The sequence below is a fragment of the Acomys minous genome (assembly GCF_964271855.1).
Source record: "Acomys minous genome assembly, chromosome: 12".
Classification (NCBI taxonomy): Eukaryota; Metazoa; Chordata; class Mammalia; order Rodentia; family Muridae; genus Acomys; species Acomys minous.
In genome coordinates this window covers 112403550-112420629 of record NC_140493.1, presented here as the reverse complement: position 1 = coordinate 112420629, position 17080 = coordinate 112403550, and the positions used below count along the sequence as shown (strand labels likewise).

The 17080-nt window shown below is 56.7% G+C and overlaps 1 protein-coding gene across 1 annotated transcript in view; it reads right to left on the bottom strand.

The window, feature by feature from the left end:
• Positions 1-520: 520 nt before the first annotated feature.
• Positions 521-17080, bottom strand: part of ASPSCR1 (ASPSCR1 tether for SLC2A4, UBX domain containing) — a 34682-nt gene continuing 18122 nt past the window's right edge. Inside the window, exons 8-16 of the mRNA XM_084751436.1 lie at positions 7795-7934; positions 7195-7276; positions 6362-6428; positions 5763-5825; positions 5322-5374; positions 1223-1274; positions 957-1026; positions 711-886; positions 521-621 (exon numbers count right to left, since the gene is read on the bottom strand). Of these exons, the coding sequence (XP_084607562.1) occupies positions 608-621; positions 711-886; positions 957-1026; positions 1223-1274; positions 5322-5374; positions 5763-5825; positions 6362-6428; positions 7195-7276; positions 7795-7934 (717 nt within the window). The 3' untranslated portion in view covers positions 521-607. The remainder of the gene's footprint in view (positions 622-710; positions 887-956; positions 1027-1222; positions 1275-5321; positions 5375-5762; positions 5826-6361; positions 6429-7194; positions 7277-7794; positions 7935-17080) is intronic.

Here is a 17080-nt window from a genome sequence, read left to right as displayed (position 1 = left end):
AGATCCAGTTACTCAGGATCAAGGCAGTGAGAACTGAAAGGGCTAGGAACAGAGGTGGAGGACAGAGGTGGAGGACAGCAGGGTTAGGGTCAGCAGGGAAGGCGTGTACTATGAAGGGACAACTCACACAGGACATAGAATAGACTGGAGGGTAGCTTCTGAAGGCTATTGCCAGACTGGATCAAGCTGGGTGGACAGAGCTGCTCTGAGCGTCTGCAACCTCTAACACACACACACCCTTCCATAGGCTCTGGCTTCCAAGCACTGGAGAGTGGGAGACAGGAGACCTTCAGGAAGGGGCTGGCGGGTGGGACACAGAGCTCCAACCAGAGGTCAGATGTAAGTGGAGAGGAAGCTGGCCTGCCCAGACTTCCGGCCTTCTCAGGCCCTTCAGAGGTACCTCAGCTTTTTAAAGATAGAAACACCCTGCATCCCAGCCATTCTCCCTTTGGGTAGCAGTGGATGAGACTGAGCTAGAAGGAGGCCTGTGGCCTTTTCTGCCGAAAAAACACAGAGGACCTTGAGAGAAGCGCGAGTCTTTATTCCTGCTCGGGGTGGGTGGGTGGGGCCCTGTGGCTGACGATGGGCAGCTCCAGGCTGGCAGCGCTCACCTCTTGCCGGCTGTGATGCAAACACCAGAGTGAGCACACGGCCCTGGGCTCCTGCCCAGCCACCCTGCCCTACCCAGCCAGTCCCTGGCAGGCAGGCACCTGGCAGCTTCAGCCACTTGGGCACTTTGCCTAGGCTTCTCCTCACAGGCTGGGCTGTCCCTTGGATGGGCTCTGGGGGCCCCAGTGCCTCCTCCTCAGCAATTGTCTCAGACTCCAGGGACTCAGGGTCAGGGTCTGGCAGCAGGGGTGGGGACCCAACGGCTCGGGACATACACCTAAGGGCGAGAGGTCAAGGCCAGGTGGTGGGCACAGCCTTGGAGGGGCTCCCACCCCTCAGGAACTTACCTGGCCACCAGCACATCAGCCGCAGATGGGGAGACGGTGTGTTCTAGCAGCCCAGCTTCCAGGTAGAGACCTTCGGAGGCCAGAGATGACACCTGCACTGCTACCCACACACTGGAAGTGGGGTGTGGCTAGGCAGGTGTCCCAGGGAGGTGGGTACTGGGCTGCAGTCCCCCAAACCCACATGAGGACCTTCACCAGAGTGAAGGCATCTTGCTTTAGGAATCAGGTAAACTCCCCTGTTGGGTCAGAAATGAGGCCTCACTCACCTGTTTGTTCTTCAGCTCCAAAGTGCACCAGGGCAGCAGGGAAGAGGTTTGCCTACAAGGATGGCAGGGAGCGGGGAAGGCTGAGTGCCAGGCAGCCAGTGTTCCCCAAAGATGACTCTACCCCTTCCTCTAGCACTCCAGGGCGCCAGCGTGGATCCCCATTTCTCATCTGTGTGAACTGCGGCCTCCTTCACATCCACTACCCCAGCAGTAGTACTAGCAAAATTTCGATGTCACTTGAGTTTCTGACTCAGGCACATGTTGCCCAGGGCTGCTGAGTTGGGTGGACAGCCTGACACTGTCTAGTAACAGAAGTGGGTCAGAGAGACCTGTATAACTGTCCCGTGACATAAACCCCTCCCCCACTTATGCAAAACAAACCAACCAACCAGCGTGAGGGGCTATGGGTTGAGTGTTAGGAATGTACCCAGAACCACTGGGAGGCAGGAGCCCCCAGGACAGGTCCAGGCATGAGGCAAGGGGCTGGCTCCCAGAATCAAGCTACTTTAGAGAAGCCATGAGCTGAGAGGCACTTCCTTGTAAGCTACACCAGCCCAGGCAGGGTTGTCACTGGACAAAGTAGGAAGCCAGAGCCAGGACCAGCCCGAGCTCCTCCTGTCCCACCCAAACAAGGGCAGCTAGTGCTTTGAAAACCCAACTCAAAGTCTGGGATCAAAGGCTCCTAAACCACACCTATGCTGACCACACCTATCCTAACCACACCAGCACCAAATTTTCTGGTGCTACAGCTGGGCAGTGGGATGTGAAGGAGGCCGCAGTCCACACAGTGAGAAGTGGCTCCCAACTGGCTCTGCCATCCAGTGGTCCACCTATCCAAAGCGCAGAGGGTGTGGGGCTTTGTGTAAGGACTGGCCCTGCTTTCTGGGGCAAGGTGGTGGTGGGAGCCAGGAGACAAGGTGCCTCCCCTGGACCCAAGGTTCTGAGGCCTCAACAGCCCAGCCTGCCCAAGAAGCCCTAGTATCATACATCAGAATGGTTTTGGGTTTTTCTTTTTTTCTTACCTCTGTGTCCAAGGGAGGTGGGGGCGGGGGCTGGGCTTGGGGCTGGCTGGCGAGGCCAGAGGCTGAGGGTAGCCATGAGTCTGGCAGGACTTGGGAAGGGGCTGCAGCTGCAGCTGAGGGCATTCTTTCCAGGCTCCAGGCTCCTGTGAGTGCCACAGGCTGGAGGGGTGGGCGGGGTTGGGGGGGATGTTAAAAGATTAATAAGAGCAAGCTTCAAAGGCCAGGCCTAGGAACGCTGAAACCTCAGCCTCCAGCCGGCAGCAGAGGGACACAAACAAGGGCGGTGAATGCTTTGAAACGCAATTGTGAGGTCTGCGATCAAAGCATCCTGAGAAGAGGCCTGTGGGGTGGGCGGGGGGCTGCCCTAGTGCCCCTGGGAAGGCGCCAAAAGGAAGCCAGGCATCCACGCAGGGGAATGGGAGGACGCTGCTCAAGTCCTCCTCAGCCCAGAATGGCTGGCCTACCTCCCACCGAGGCAGCCGTGCAGTGGCCAGGGCCACCGGCTACTCTCACCACTGGCAACTTAGTGGGAAGCTCAGGGAGGGCCAGCAGGGCCCAGAGCACCCTGAGGAAAGGCTGGCTGTGGGCTCTGTCTCCCCCACGCCTATGGCCAGCCCCAGATGGGGAGGGTGAGGGCAGTAGACTTGTTGACATCAAGGCTCACCAGGTTTCAGAGGACACTGGGTCTTAATATGAACCCAAGAATGGGCCTCCCTGAACCCCACTATTCCTCTCTGCACTGTGGACAGTGTGAGCTTCTGCCCTCTTCAGGACCAGCAATTTAGTTCATACCCCAAAAGCAAGGCTGCCACCTTCTTCTTTCTCCCCAGGACCAAATATCCTGTAAGAGGCCAAGGCTGCCCTTGGGACTTTGTATTCTTGAGCTGCCTGCCTATTCCAAGCAAACACTAGTCATTGCCAGGTCAAGGTTGTTCAAGGGAGGGCGCAGCAGGACAGCCTGTTGCTGGGGTCTCCTTCCAGGGGAGAGTGGGCTACACTCCAATGGTAGGGGGTAAGGACACCGTGCTCGGGAGACTTACTGGTCACCTGACTCCGCAGGGGTATGAGGAGCACCCTGGGCATTGTTTTCTTCCATCAGCAGCAGAGTCTAGGGCCTACCTCACTCCTCACACTTCCTCTCCCTGAACCTGGAGGTGACACAACTCCAGCTTGGGGCAGGAAGTCAGGAGAGCGCAGGAAGGAGTCCTCTAGTCCCTGGGACCAGCTCCTCCCCAGCTCACCCACTCAACACCTGAGACTGCAGCCTCTGCTCACTCCACAGCCCACCATGGGTCGCTCTGCCCCACACTGGACTGAACACAGGCCCACAACTCCAGGATCTGACCTAGTCTCCACCCCAGCACAGACAGACACAGAAGCAGCGGGACAGACTTGACCACCTGACTACATACACCTTTCAAGCCAACACCACTCCCGATAGGCTTCCAGGACTCCTCAGAGCGCGTGCGTGCGTGTGTGTGTGTGTGTGTGTGTGTGTGTGTGTGTGTGTGTGTGTGAACTGACCAGCAGTTCCCAGAGTACACTAGGGGCAAGAAAGGCAAGACCTCTCCATGCTTCAGAAAGCACAGCAGGCCAGGTGGAGCTGGGCACAGGGTCTCTAGGCGTTTCCCTGCTTTGCCTGACTTCCTTCCCTGTGGCACCAACAAAACACTACCGATCTCCAAAGCCTTGAGCATGGAGGTGGGCCGGGGCCAGGCAGGGAGACTAGGGCTCGGCCCCAGAAGGTGTACAGTGCAAGTAGGACTCTTCCCACCTTTGAAGTTTTAGTCCTCCCTCCCTCGGAGCCCTCAGAAAGCCCTTGCTCTCCTGGGCCAGTGTCATCCCCACCCCTGGACAGCAGAGCCCAGTCCTTCCAGAGATGGGAAAGCTGCAGCTTCCAGGGCTGGGGATGCTCACCTACTAGAGGGGGACAGGCTTCTTCCCTCAGCAGCAGGCAGGGATGCCACCCCTTGGGAGGCCCTGTCCTGTGGCTCCAGACAGAGGTGATGCATGAAAGGAGCCGGCTGCTGGTAGCAGTGGAGTGTCACAGGGAATCAGGCAAAGGCGGATGAGAGGCACCCGGGGGCTTGGGGAGGGGGCATGTGAGCCCAGCCTGGGGGAGGGGACTGGGCACTGGCCCTCAATCCCAGAGCATCTTCTAGATTCAATATTTATCAACAAGCTGGCCAGGGAGGTAGGGAAAGGCAGCAATGAAGGAAGAGGGCACCTGGAGGTTCAAGAGCCAGGAAGGGAATCCCAGGGTCACAGGGCCGCTCTGGGTACCTCCCGCTTTCCGTTAGTCCAGGCCCACGTGGCTCCACCTCCTCCCTCCCAGCCCGCTCCCTGCCCCACCTCACCCCAACGGGGGCAGTTCTAGGCAGCCAGCGGAGCCTGTCACCCCCCAACCCAGACCTTTGTAGAAGCGCCTCTGTTGTTAATTAAAATATCTAAAGACTTTGAAAAGGAAACCATTAGGCCAGAGGGGCTGGGGGGGCCCAGCTGCTCTCCCAGGAGGCCCAAGACAAGGCATTCGGTCCTATTGGCTTTGCAGGGCGCAAGGTCAAGCAGCCTCTTCTTGGAGCTCAGGGCCTCCAAAGGCCCCATGGAACAGCCTGGGGCCAACCATGGGGTTCCTGCTCCAGGGGAAAGGTTAGCTCAGAAGAGAGTTGGCAGAGTTAGGGGCAACAGCAGTCAAGGACCCCAGCCCTCTTGGGGCTCTGTACCACTCCTTTGCCAGGCCCCTTCCTCACCCAGAGGCTAGGAAGTTGCTAGAAGTGTCATCCAGCAGCCCAGGGCCAGGACCTCCAGGCGGCCCCAGCTGAGTACAGCAGGCCAGCTAGTTGGGCAGGCCCATCCCAAGCTGGGGCTGAACCAGGCAGGAAGCGGAGGAGACGGGAAAGCCCTGTCAGAAACAACTTCAGAGGCGCACTGCTCCCTCTGAATTCACTGGCTCTAAAAGGCTTTATTACCCAAGCAGCGCCTGCCAGGGTTAGCTGCCTCCCAACCCAACCGCAGCATGGCGTCCAGCCCTCCCAGCACAGCAAGCCCCAGCAGCGCCCCCGTGAGGCAACTGGTACCTGAAAGAGAGTCAGCGTGTGGTCATCCAGGACCATTTTGGGAGGAGCGATGACTGTGGAGAGAGGGGACTGTCTTTTAGGGCAGTGGCAGCGCCCCCACCTCAGGACAGGCAGGCCTCAGTAGGCACTGTGAACTGCCTCTCATGTCACAGGTCGCCCACCCGCCTCTGCTGCTCAAAGGGGTCCTCACCACCCTGCTGACAGCTATATCCTGGATCCAATCTCCCTTGCAACCTGAACCACTGGGACTGGGAAAGAGTCCAAGTTAGGGAGCCGGGCACTGACACTCTCTCCAGGGACCACAGGGCTGGGTAGCTAGACAACTTGGCTTCTAGGGCAAAAACATGTCAAATCCCATCCCAGAAAGAAGGTCACACCTTGAAGACTAAAAAGAGGGAAGGAGGGTCAGTGCCAGACAGAGGCTGAGGAACAGGGACTTACACAGGTAGAAGGAGAGCTCAGGGTTCCCCAGGTGGCTCCTAACAAAGTCTCGCAGGTCCCCCACTGTGGAGAAAGGGGACATCAGCAGAGTTGACCCTTCCTGCTGGGAACCTCGGGACATCAGGTCCAGGGCCCCCCCCTGGCAATGCAAACTCACATCCATCCTGTTGGCCAATGCTAAGCCCTGGATGGGGGTTCAACAGTGCTTTCCCACCATCCTAGGTGCTCAGCCTGGTTTGAACCACAGTACAGACTGCTTCTAGGATCCCCATCCTGATGCAAGAGAGACTGCGTACTGACAGCCATGCCAGGCAAGGCCACAGCATCTCCAGCTCCTGGAGAAGCCAAGCCCTGACAGGGTGGGAAGCCCTTCAAGCCTAGATTCCTTCCTCCTCACGGCCTGACAACAGGCCGCCAGGGGGTACTCTAGCTCTGCACAGCGGCTGCGACCTCAGATCCACCTGCATGTCACATAGAGAGGACTGCAGCCTGCAACTACCCCATCTTCCTGGAGCTCCAAAGTCAGGAACTGCAGTCCTCGGGCCTAGAACAGCCCAACAGGGCACAGTGGCCCTCCCCAGGCCACTGCAGGTACTCACCTGTCTCACTGGGGCGGAAGAAACCCTGCAGGATGTAACGGTCAGGGAACAGGACCCTCAGCGCCACCTGTTCAGGAGCAAGCAAGACAGTCAGAAGGGAGTCATAGCTACACCCAGCACAGGAATTGCCAGCTACCCCAGGCGTCATGTTCCCCAAGCTCCTCAAAGCATCTGAACTACAAGAAAAAGGAGCCAGGTGCCCAAATGTGCAGACATGTGCGCCCTTAAGAGCTCACCAGCTCAGCGTGGCGGCACAGTCCCATAACCTCAGGGTCAGGGATCCACGGTCATCTCTGCCTATAAACTAGACGTGAAGACAGCCTGGACCACAGGGGCCCCTGTCTACGTGAATAGATAGATCACAGGATGCACGGACACATGGACACACTGATCTGATGTGCCCTGTGTGTGCTTCCAAGCCTGAGCTTCCAAGGCTGAGTGTGGTGCTGTGCCTTGGAATCCCAGTGCTCAGGAGGTGGAGGCAGAACACCAAACAACAACAAAGCACACAGAAATGATTTTTCATTACGGGGTTGGGGATAGTTGGTGATAAACACCTGCCTAGCATGTACAAGGCCAAGTTCAATTTTTAGCACTTGAAAAAAAAAAAGGACCTTTTCATTATAAAATGTTGAAGGATTAGCTGGCTAATCCTGAGCCTCAGGCGCGCAGGCCTGTTAGGATACCCACTCAACCAGGGAATACCCGTCCCCTATGGTGCTGTGGGCTATGCAAGCTTGGGGCTACCTAAGCTGTGAACTACCTTTGGCCACAAAATAGTCACTTGCTGGGGTGTGTCCTCCCCACAGGAACTTAGGGAAGTCACTGCTTACCTTTGGGTAGCGTTCCAGTTTCTCTTTCATCTGAGCCTCCCTGAAGGCCTTGGTCACTAAGGGGGCTTCTTCCAAGCGCTTTCTGTGGTGAAGAGGACCACAGTCAGGTCTCAACAGAAAAGCTCCTCACCTTGAGCCCAAAAAGCAACTGCCTTCCCCTTGCTCTCCGAGGCCCAAAGGACTCTTCTCCCCCAGAGGGTAGGAAGGACCAGGGTGAGGCCACAGAGGAGAGCCACTGGAGATATCCAGGGTGAGGCCACACAGGAGAGCCACTGGAGATAACCAGGGTGAGGCCACACAGGAGAGCCACTGGAGATATCCAGGGTGAGGCCACACAGGAGAGCCACTGGAGATATCCAGGGTGAGGCCACACAGGAGAGCCACTGGAGATATCCAGGGTGAGGCCACACAGGAGAGCCACTGGAGATAACCAGGGTGAGGCCACACAGGAGAGCCACTGGATATATCCAGGGTGAGGCCACACAGGAGAGCCACTGGAGATATCCATGGTGAGGCCACAGAGGAGAGCCACTGGAGATATCCAGGGTGAGGCCACACAGGAGAGCCACTGGAGATAACCATGGGGCCAGGAGCACCCACCGCTCACTCTTGAGCTGAGCCAGGCGTCTCCTCACATCATCCACAGTCACTTCAAAGAACTCGTCAGGTACCTCTGCTGGCCAGGGCTGCAACAGGTCCTCCAGATCAGGGTGGCACACCACAGGATCTCGGTCAACGGGCTGTGAACATAGGAATTCAGGTGACATGGCTTCAGTGTGTGCGTGCATGCGTATGTTCCCACAGCTGGAACAGCCACGGAGACTCCCCGTCCCAGCAAACCATTCCATAGCCTTTGTGCAGCACAGGGCCAGAGGAGGGCTCAGGACAGCAATGTTTAGGAGGCCTGAGGTGGAGATGCTCAGCCTTCAGTGGGCATCGGTGCTGCCCATGGGAAGTGCACTTCAGAGCGGCCCAGGGGGTGTCCTAACATATTTCTTGCCTCAATGGAAGAACCTCAAGATCAGGAAACCAACTTGGGGAGCTGCACCCCTGTTGGAGGCCACGTCAGGGGTTCCAAAAAGGAGGAATAGTGGAAGCCACCAAATTAGAGTGTTGGCAAAAAACCCCAGCCAGCTGCCCTACTGCCCTCTCTCGGCCACAGCCCCAGAGCCAGGCTGACTCCACCTCTCCCTCCCTAGGGAGCAAGCTGGCCATTCCTCTGCCCACCCAGGGACAGAGGAAGGGACGGCGTCACTCCTAATTGGCATCAATGGCAATGAAAATTACAAGGCAGGCCCAGTCCGTGTGTGGTGCCCAGGGGGATGGGATACCTCCTCCATGCTAGCGCCACCCCATGGAGCCAGGCCTGACCAAGGTGCCCGCTGGGCTGGCAGAGCCCATGCTGGGCACAAAACAACTGTAATGCCAGGCCCTGAAACGCTGACAACCTAGGACAGGCTGTCTGGCCCTAGAACCAAGCGTCCCCTTCTTGCCCTCCGCCATCATTCTGTGGATGCCTTCAGGGCCAAGGAGGTTGACCCTAGCCAGGACCAAGGTACTCACCCTCAATATGCCCCCACTGGGTGGACTTTGGTGCATACATGTCCCAGATGTCTTCTGGGAAGTCCTCTCATTAGATACTGTTCACAGACACCATACCCGTACAATCTACTAAGCTTTGCCATATTGCTCCAGCCTGGGAGCCCATCTAACCTCGGGCTACATGGCTAAAAAGGCTGGCCAAGGCCTGGACAGGACCACAGGTGGCTAACCGTGGACCCAGGGGGCTGCCCTTTTAAAGCCACAGCCACGCAGTAGCCACTGCGGGCAGTCTGCTCCAGAGGTCTTTAAAACATGATGCCAGGCGCCAGGCTGCCCCCGTGGCCACAGCGCCTGCATTCCAGCAGGCCAAGAGCTCACCCAGGCACATCCTGAGCTATGAGCAACAGTGTCCATGAACAGCCAGTCCAGGCTGGGTGGTGGCAGCCTGGGAGCTGAAGGCAAATGTAGCCTCAGGCTAAGAAGAGAGGAGCGTGGGGCAGGCTCTCTTGCTGCCAGTTCTGGAGCCTCCCTAGGAACAGCCTGAGGGCAGCAGGGAGGACGGTAGACTGCTAGCCATTTCTAGGACACGGGATACGGGGACATCAGCATCACACTGTCCATGGGCTGCTGACTTTAATCAGAATAATAAAACTGCCATCTTTCATTGTTTTGGACCTTTCTCCCCGGTTTACTCAGAAAAGTATCACAAGCTATGGGAGCCCAGGGACCAGAGGAGATGTCAAAGAGCCTGTGCAGGACAGCTCTGTCGCAACCTAAGAACACTAAGCTAACGGCTCCACTGGCACCTACTGGCAAGGATCAGGCCAAGAGAGCAGCTACAGAAGGGTCCAAGGCTCTAAAATCTGCCATGACACTGCACAAGGTCTGCGGCTATCTGTCTGGAAGCATCACATTGCCAGCAGTGGCAGCAGGCGACGCCAGGGAACCCAGTGCAGAAACTCTATCAGCCCCACAGTCCTCCCAAGAGCCGCTGGGCAGGGAGGGGCTGCAACAGGGCAGTCACCAGTGCAGAGGCCACACAGCTGTCCCCTAGCCATGCCTGACCCACTTTACTTGGTATGTTCTGCCAGTGCCTGGCTCCTATGTGCCATCCTGACAGTCTTAACACTTGATCCCCATCCTAGGTATACTTATGGAGATGTTGTGGTTATGATAAAGAATTCAACTCTGGAGATGAGACATCAGGAGAAAGAAAGCACACAGGGACAGCTGTGAAGGGTCGTCCAACCTGACTAGGCCAGTGAGACAACCAGAGCACCGCTGGGGCCTGAAGGAGCAGAAAGGGGCTGTCCTGCCACTCCTCCAACCAAAACAGTGACACCCTAATGCCCCAGTGTGCTGTGGGGAGGACACTAAAGGCCGTGCCCCAGTGTGCTGTGCCTGGAAAGCCAAGGGGCTCCTGGTATCACAATGAGAAGCCTGGCAGGAGGCTCCCAAAAACAAGCCAATGAAGGAACAGGGGGTGCTGTGTGAAGTGGGTGCGGTGTGAGGGGGTGCAGTGTGACGGGGTGCGGTGTGAGGGGGTGCGGTGTAAAAGGCCTCCCAAAGAGCCTGTCCCCAGGAGGCCCGTGCATGTTGGCCTCAAGTCCTCAAAATAAGCCTACAGGGTGAGGGCGTGTTACGGTTGCTATGTGACTGGTGAAGAAACTGAGGCACAGCGCACAAATGGATGGTGGGTGGCCTCCCTGTTGGTGGGGTTATGATGGCTTGACATTGGGATGAAAGACCCGTCACTAAAGCCCACACAGGAGGCTTTGGCTCCAGGGAGCCCAGGAACACTACAGAGTCTGAGTCTTGGCTAGCAGTGGGTCTTGCACACTGACCAGAAAGGAGGCCAGGTGGGCAGGCTATAGGCAGGGGCAGCCGAGCAGGACAGAAAGCAGTCGTCGCCCATATGCACAAACTCCAGCACTCCTGACCCCAAGCAGCTGAGAGCTAGGACACAGGGACACAGAGGAGAGACCCCTGAGGGCCAGGTGGGCACCAGTGTGAGCAATGTCCAGGCAGGGGCCACCCCAGGGTCAGTAGGAAATAGGGAGTAAAGGGCCACGCCAAGCAGAGAGCCTTTGGGGACAGGGCTCACTGGAGCCTGGCCTGCCCAGCCATGGCAGGGTCTGGTGGCTCCCGGGGTTCCCTACTCACATTAGAAATGGGCCTGCTAAGTCCCCCTTTTTGACAGTGATTTTCCAGGACATGATGACAGATGAAGAAAAAATGTGAGCACTCTTTAGAGGTGACCTCAATCTCAGCTTTTCCGTGACGGCTGCTGCCCCCTTGCTTGCTTTCCCTCAGCCCCGCCAGCGCTGACAATGGCTTTGGCGGAGGGAATGTGAAGCGCTTCCCCTGAGGCTTTGAGCTTACATGAGTCACTACAAGAGGGACGCAGGCCAAACCTCCCAGTCCCTCACGGGCTCAGCCACCCTTGTGAGGGAGGCGCCTGAGCACAGGGACACCATCAAAGGCCCTGGCCAGCACAGCAGGAGACAGCTGCGCCAGAGCAGGAGGCCAGACAGACTCAGCACCCTCTGGGCTGCCCGTCTTCAAGACACCTGCGGGCGAATCTGACCCAGCACAGTGACAGCGCCAGGGCAGCTTTCATTTCCAGGCACATGTCTCTCAGCTGCTGCTCAGCTTCTCTGCTGTGGGTATGAATGACTCCCTCTCAAAGAAATGACCAAAGCGACCAAAGCGGGTGAGGCGCAAACCTTTAGTCCTCCCAGCACTCAAGTGGCAGAGGCAGGCGGATCTCCGAGTTTGAGGCCAGCCCGGTGAGTTCCAGGACGGCCAAAGTTACACAGAGAAACCCGCCTGGGGGAGGGGCGCACACGCGCCATGCAGAGCACAGTTGCAAACCCTCAGCCGCAGCACTGAAACCCAAACATCTGGAGCATGTTTGCCTCAGAGGCATCTACCACCTCACTGAAGCTAAGGGTGGGTCAGTGCAGGGAGGGATGGCCTGGATGTGTCTGGCCCCTGCTCCTGGGGATCAGGAAAGACAACCCTCCATGCTGGGTCTGCTGGGGTGTATCTATAATCCCAGTACTCAAGAAGAAGAGGCAGAGGAGTCTGTGAGTTCAAGGCCAGCCTGGTCTACAGAGTCAGTTCCAGGCCGGCTAAGGCTACATAATAAAACCCTGTCTAAAAAAATAAAAACAGACGACAAGCATCCACGATGAACCCTGGAGCACTCAGCACCAGGCTGGGTGGAGCAACGGGGCCCTTGCTCTCCTAGACCGTTCTCTGCTGCACGTGTGCAATGCGCAGAGGGCCCTGAGTTACCCTGGGGAAGCGCAAGCACCTGGACAGATAGCTCAGCACTAAGAGCATGTGCTGCTCCTGCAGAAAGCTGACCCTGAGTCCCCAGAACTCACAGCTCACACCGGTGAGTGGCTCACAACCACCTGGAACCCCAGCTCTATGACCCCGCACCCTCTTCTGGCACGTGTGGGTACTGCAACCATGTACTCGCAGCCACACACAGACACACACATTATTGAAAATGACGATGAGCTGGGCACGGTGGCACGCATCTTTAATTCCAGCACTAAGGAGGCAGAGACAGCGTGTCTCTCTGAAACTGAGACTAGTTTGGTCTACATAGCAAGTTCCAGGCCAGCCAAGGCGACACAGTATAACCCTGGTTCTAAAACAGAGAAACAAACAAACACAAACAAGATGTTTAAAATAAAATGGGCTGGAGAGATGGCTCAGTGGTTTAGAACACCGCCTGCTCTTCCAGAGGTCCTGAGTTTGATTCCCAGCAACCACAACCATCTATAATGTGATCTGATGCCCTCTTCTGCAGATAGAACACTCATATGCAATAAATAATAAATAAATAAATCTTTAAAATAAAACAAAACAAGCAAAAACCCGACATTCGGTTGGCCACTGCAAAGCCTCAGCAGACCTTCCAACGAAGGTGCAGGCTGCAGCTCTCAGAGGAAGTGAGCTGGGTCCTCAGAGCCTGAGGGCTACCCACAGACACTGGAGCACAGCAAGCCCAAGGCCAGACTTTGGAGATGACAGAAACAGGAGCCCTTAGGGCAGAGAGCAAGAGTCACAGAGTCCCCATCTAGGGGCACCGGGCTCTAGCCCTCCACAGACACCTGCCGCCCTGCCCTGGCTGGCATTGTGAATCGGCACAATCGTCAAGCCTGGCACTTCATACTTCCCAAGGCCCACCACAGATCCCTGCCGGCCCCTTAGCAGTAACCAGCCACCAGCCCAGGGTACGGAGGGTGAACCAGGCTGTGTGCGCAGGGCACGTGGGGCAGACACGAAGGAAATCCCCAGGGGGAGGGGCAGCCAGTCCTGCCCAAGAGGATCCAGGGCCTTTGATCAGAGTTGGCCCCTGTGCCAGCTGCTGGGGAGGCTGCAGGCAAGGGGGTGTCATGTGCTGTGACCGGCCTGCAAGTGAGCTGGAGCTCACAAGGCGGCCTCCTGGGCTGTGGAGGGACTTCAAAGGACATGGCCAGGGGGCGCCGGGCAGCCCCAGCCTCTCCCAGAGCCCGGTTCTGATCGCCAGTAAAACTACCTTCTAATAATTAATGTCTGACATCAAAGGCAGGAACCGCCGGGCTCTGTGAACCATCCCGGGCCTCAGCGAGGACCTGCCTGTATTTTATCCTGTCTCTTTCTTCTGAGTCTTTATTTAAATCCAAAAACCACACACAGGCAAAACATTAATGGGAAACTTGGAAACTCTTTTTGATTACTAAAGTGTACCTTTGAAGTTCCCCAAAAAAGTTCTGTTTTGTTCCCGTCCCCCTCCCCCCAAAGACTGAGTAGGGACACAAAGCAGATGCATGTGGCCAGCCAGCCCTCTGGGTGTGGGGCTGTTGGTGACAAGAAGCTCAAGGCAGGGGTGGGGTGGGGTGGGGGCAGCTCCACAATCAATCAGCTGCCAAGGCTCTCAGATCAAAGGCAGAGGAGCACAGGCAGAGAGCACAGGCAGAGAGCACAGGCAGAGGAACACAGGCAGAGGAACACAGGCAGAGGAACACAGGCAGAGAGCACAGGCAGAGAGCACAGGCAGAGGAGCACAGGCAGAGGAGCACAGGCAGAGGAGCACAGGCAGAGGAACACAGGCAGAGAGCACAGGCAGAGGAGCACAGGCAGAGGAGCACAGGCAGAGGAACACAGGCAGAGGAGCACAGGCAGAGGAACACAGGCAGAGAGCACAGGCAGAGAGCACAGGCAGAGGAGCACAGGCAGAGGAGCACAGGCAGAGGAGCACAGGCAGAGGAACACAGGCAGAGGAGCACAGGCAGAGGAGCACAGGCAGAGGAGCACAGGCAGAGGAACACAGGCAGAGAGCACAGGCAGAGGAGCACAGGCAGAAGAGCACAGGCAGAGGAGCACAGGCAGAGGAACACAGGCAGAGAGCACAGGCAGAGGAGCACAGGCAGAAGAGCACAGGCAGAGGAGCACAGGCAGAGGAGCACAGGCAGAGAGCACAGGCAGAGGAGCACAGGCAGAAGAGCACAGGCAGAGGAGCACAGGCAGAGGAACACAGGCAGAAGAGCACAGGCAGAGGAGCACAGGCAGAGAGCACAGGCAGAGGAACACAGGCAGAAGAGCACAGGCAGAGGAGCACAGGCAGAGAGCACAGGCAGAGGAACACAGGCAGAGGAGCACAGGCAGAGAGCACAGGCAGAGGAACACAGGCAGAGGAGCACAGGCAGAGGAGCACAGGCAGAGGAACACAGGCAGAAGAGCACAGGCAGAGGAGCACAGGCAGAGGAGCACAGGCAGAGCAGACGCCCTCCATGAACAACCCTGCTGGCTGAGGGCCTGACAGAGAGACAGTGACTGCTTGCCAACTGCCCTGAACTGCTGCACCCACTATACAGTCAGGAATGGGTTCAAGTTGGCATAGAGGGAGCAAGAGACTAAAGACTGGCATAGGTGGGGGAAAGACAGCTGCCTGCCCCTTAAACAGATGACCAAGGCCCTGGAGCCAGCTCGCCCTGACTGTGGGCGCAGGACTTCATATTAGCCAGGCTGCACAGGGCAGGGCTCAGCAAGGCGCTGCTCCCTCCCCGCTCCAGGGTGAACTGCGCCAAAAGGACAGTCTTGGAACTCAGAGCCATGAGCAAATAGGTGAGCAAAGCTCTGAAGAGGTGGACAAGAGTGACCACTCACCCCCTAGGGACACAGGTAAGCAGCCCCCTCCCCCTCAGATGTGAGACAACGGGCAGGAGTGAGGGCCTCAAGTGGTGTCTACACGGAAGCTAGTCAGACTGGCACCAGCACTATAACTTGCCACTGGCCACCCAAGTAATGTCCCTGACTGACAGTGTCAGCCCCTCAGCAGTGGGCTCAAAGCACCTTGCCCTGGGTTCTATCACAAGCTCAGCCCTGAAGTCATAAACTGTCCTCAGAGCCACTAGGTGAGGGGCCCAAACAGGGACTGCATGACGGCCAACAGGACCAGGTTACCGTACCACAGCTCACATAGGAACGGGCACAGGAATGGGCAGCTGAGATCTGAGCAAACAGGACACGGGAGGCCTTTCCTCAATACACGGTGGCCATCTCGGCAGCACACACAGGAAATAAGGTGGGAACCGAGCATTAGCCATACAGACAAACTCTCTGAAAAAGGTACATCCTGAGGTCACCCTTATGCACGTTACAAAGGGGGCCCAGAGGGCGATTCAGGAAGGGAAGGTAGGCCTGCCTAAGAGGGCAGATACACTGGCCCAACCCCAGGCCAATTGGGCTCTTATGTTATCACTTCCTCCCCATGTCCCACAATGGACTCTGGTCTCCAGCCAGTACTAGAGCTGTCCACAGCCTCATCTACCTCATCCAAAGTCTATGGGTGCCTTTACCATTTTATCCTGCACAGGATGCTGACGAAGCAGACACTTAAACAACCCAGCTATGGGGCTGGGTGAGAGGATGCCATCAGACAGAGGCCAGAGCAGGGACAGCTGGGACAAGTCAGACAAAGGGTCAGGAGCCCTCCAGAGGTAGGACCTGAAAAGGCCAAGCCACAATGCTATGCAGGTATGCTCAGGGGTACACACCAGCCTTGAGAAGAAAGGCTGCACTGCTGGACAGGGCTGGCAGCAGGCAGCACAGACCTTCTGGAACTACTACTACCTCCCAGAGTTAGGGACCAACACAATCACAGGGCATCCTGCACGGAGACTCGGCCCAGGAGTCATGGCATAAAATAAGCAGTGATGTGTAGCTCTGTGGCAACAGCAGTGTGGGCTGTTGCTTGAGCAAGGAGGAGTCACAGGAACCTCCCCTGGAGTCCAACTATTACTCTTTGTCGTAGCCACCAACTGCATGTGGCCTTCAAGTCTCCAGAGGCGCCAGCATATAGGAAGGTGGAGTGATGAGGGAGGATAGGGCTCATTGACCAGGCTAAACAAATAGTGAGAAAGAAAGAAAGAAAGAAAGAAAGAAAGAAAGAAAGAAAGAAAGCGAGCACAGCCTATCAGCCTGTCCCCCCCCCCCCCCCCCCCGACTACATACGCAAAGGTCAGAAATAAACTGTTAACCTAAACTTACATGTGGCCGACAATGAAACAGATCCCTGGCAACTGACCACGGAAGCAGGAATGGCTTAGCCCAAGTTCACCCAAAAGCTCAAAGGTGAGGGGTGAAGAAGACAGCACTCAGAGGCCCACCGTCGATACGGAAGCGCTGCCTGCAGGCCTCAACACCAATGTCTGAAGAGAAAACTTTTAGAAAACTGAGGAGATTGATAAAGATTGTTTACAGTCAAGTTATAGAATGTTCCCCAAGGTCAAGGGAAGGCCTCCACTAAGACTGCCCTGACTCAAAGAACACTAGAGACTCAGAGACAAGATGGGTCTGACATCGAAAAACCAAGTCAGGATGGTCACAGAGACCCCAACAAAAATGAAGGCAGACTTCCTGGAACTAAGAAAGGGGCCATCTGTGGCAGCGCAGCAGGAACCCCGATCCTGTTCCTCATACCACAGAAAGTGACTTCAAGTATCCAAGGCCTACGTTAAAGGCCATGACAAGACAGCCGCCCAGAAAGAAATGTGACGTCCATAGCCAAGGTGACAGCCCAGAAAGAAATGTGACGTTCATAGCCAAGGTGACACAACGTGAAGTAAACAGAAACTCAACCTCACGTCATCAATGTCCAACAGCAATTTCTCAGGAACTTGGCTAACATCCTGAAAACTATTTGAAAGGATAAAGTCCTTGAAGAGACATGTCACTTTTGGCAAAGAAAGGCCAGGAGGAGACCTCTCTGGCAGCTATTCCAAGATGAGTCCCAGCAGCAGCAGGGAGCCACTGGAGGGGATGCCCGTGATCCCAGCACCCG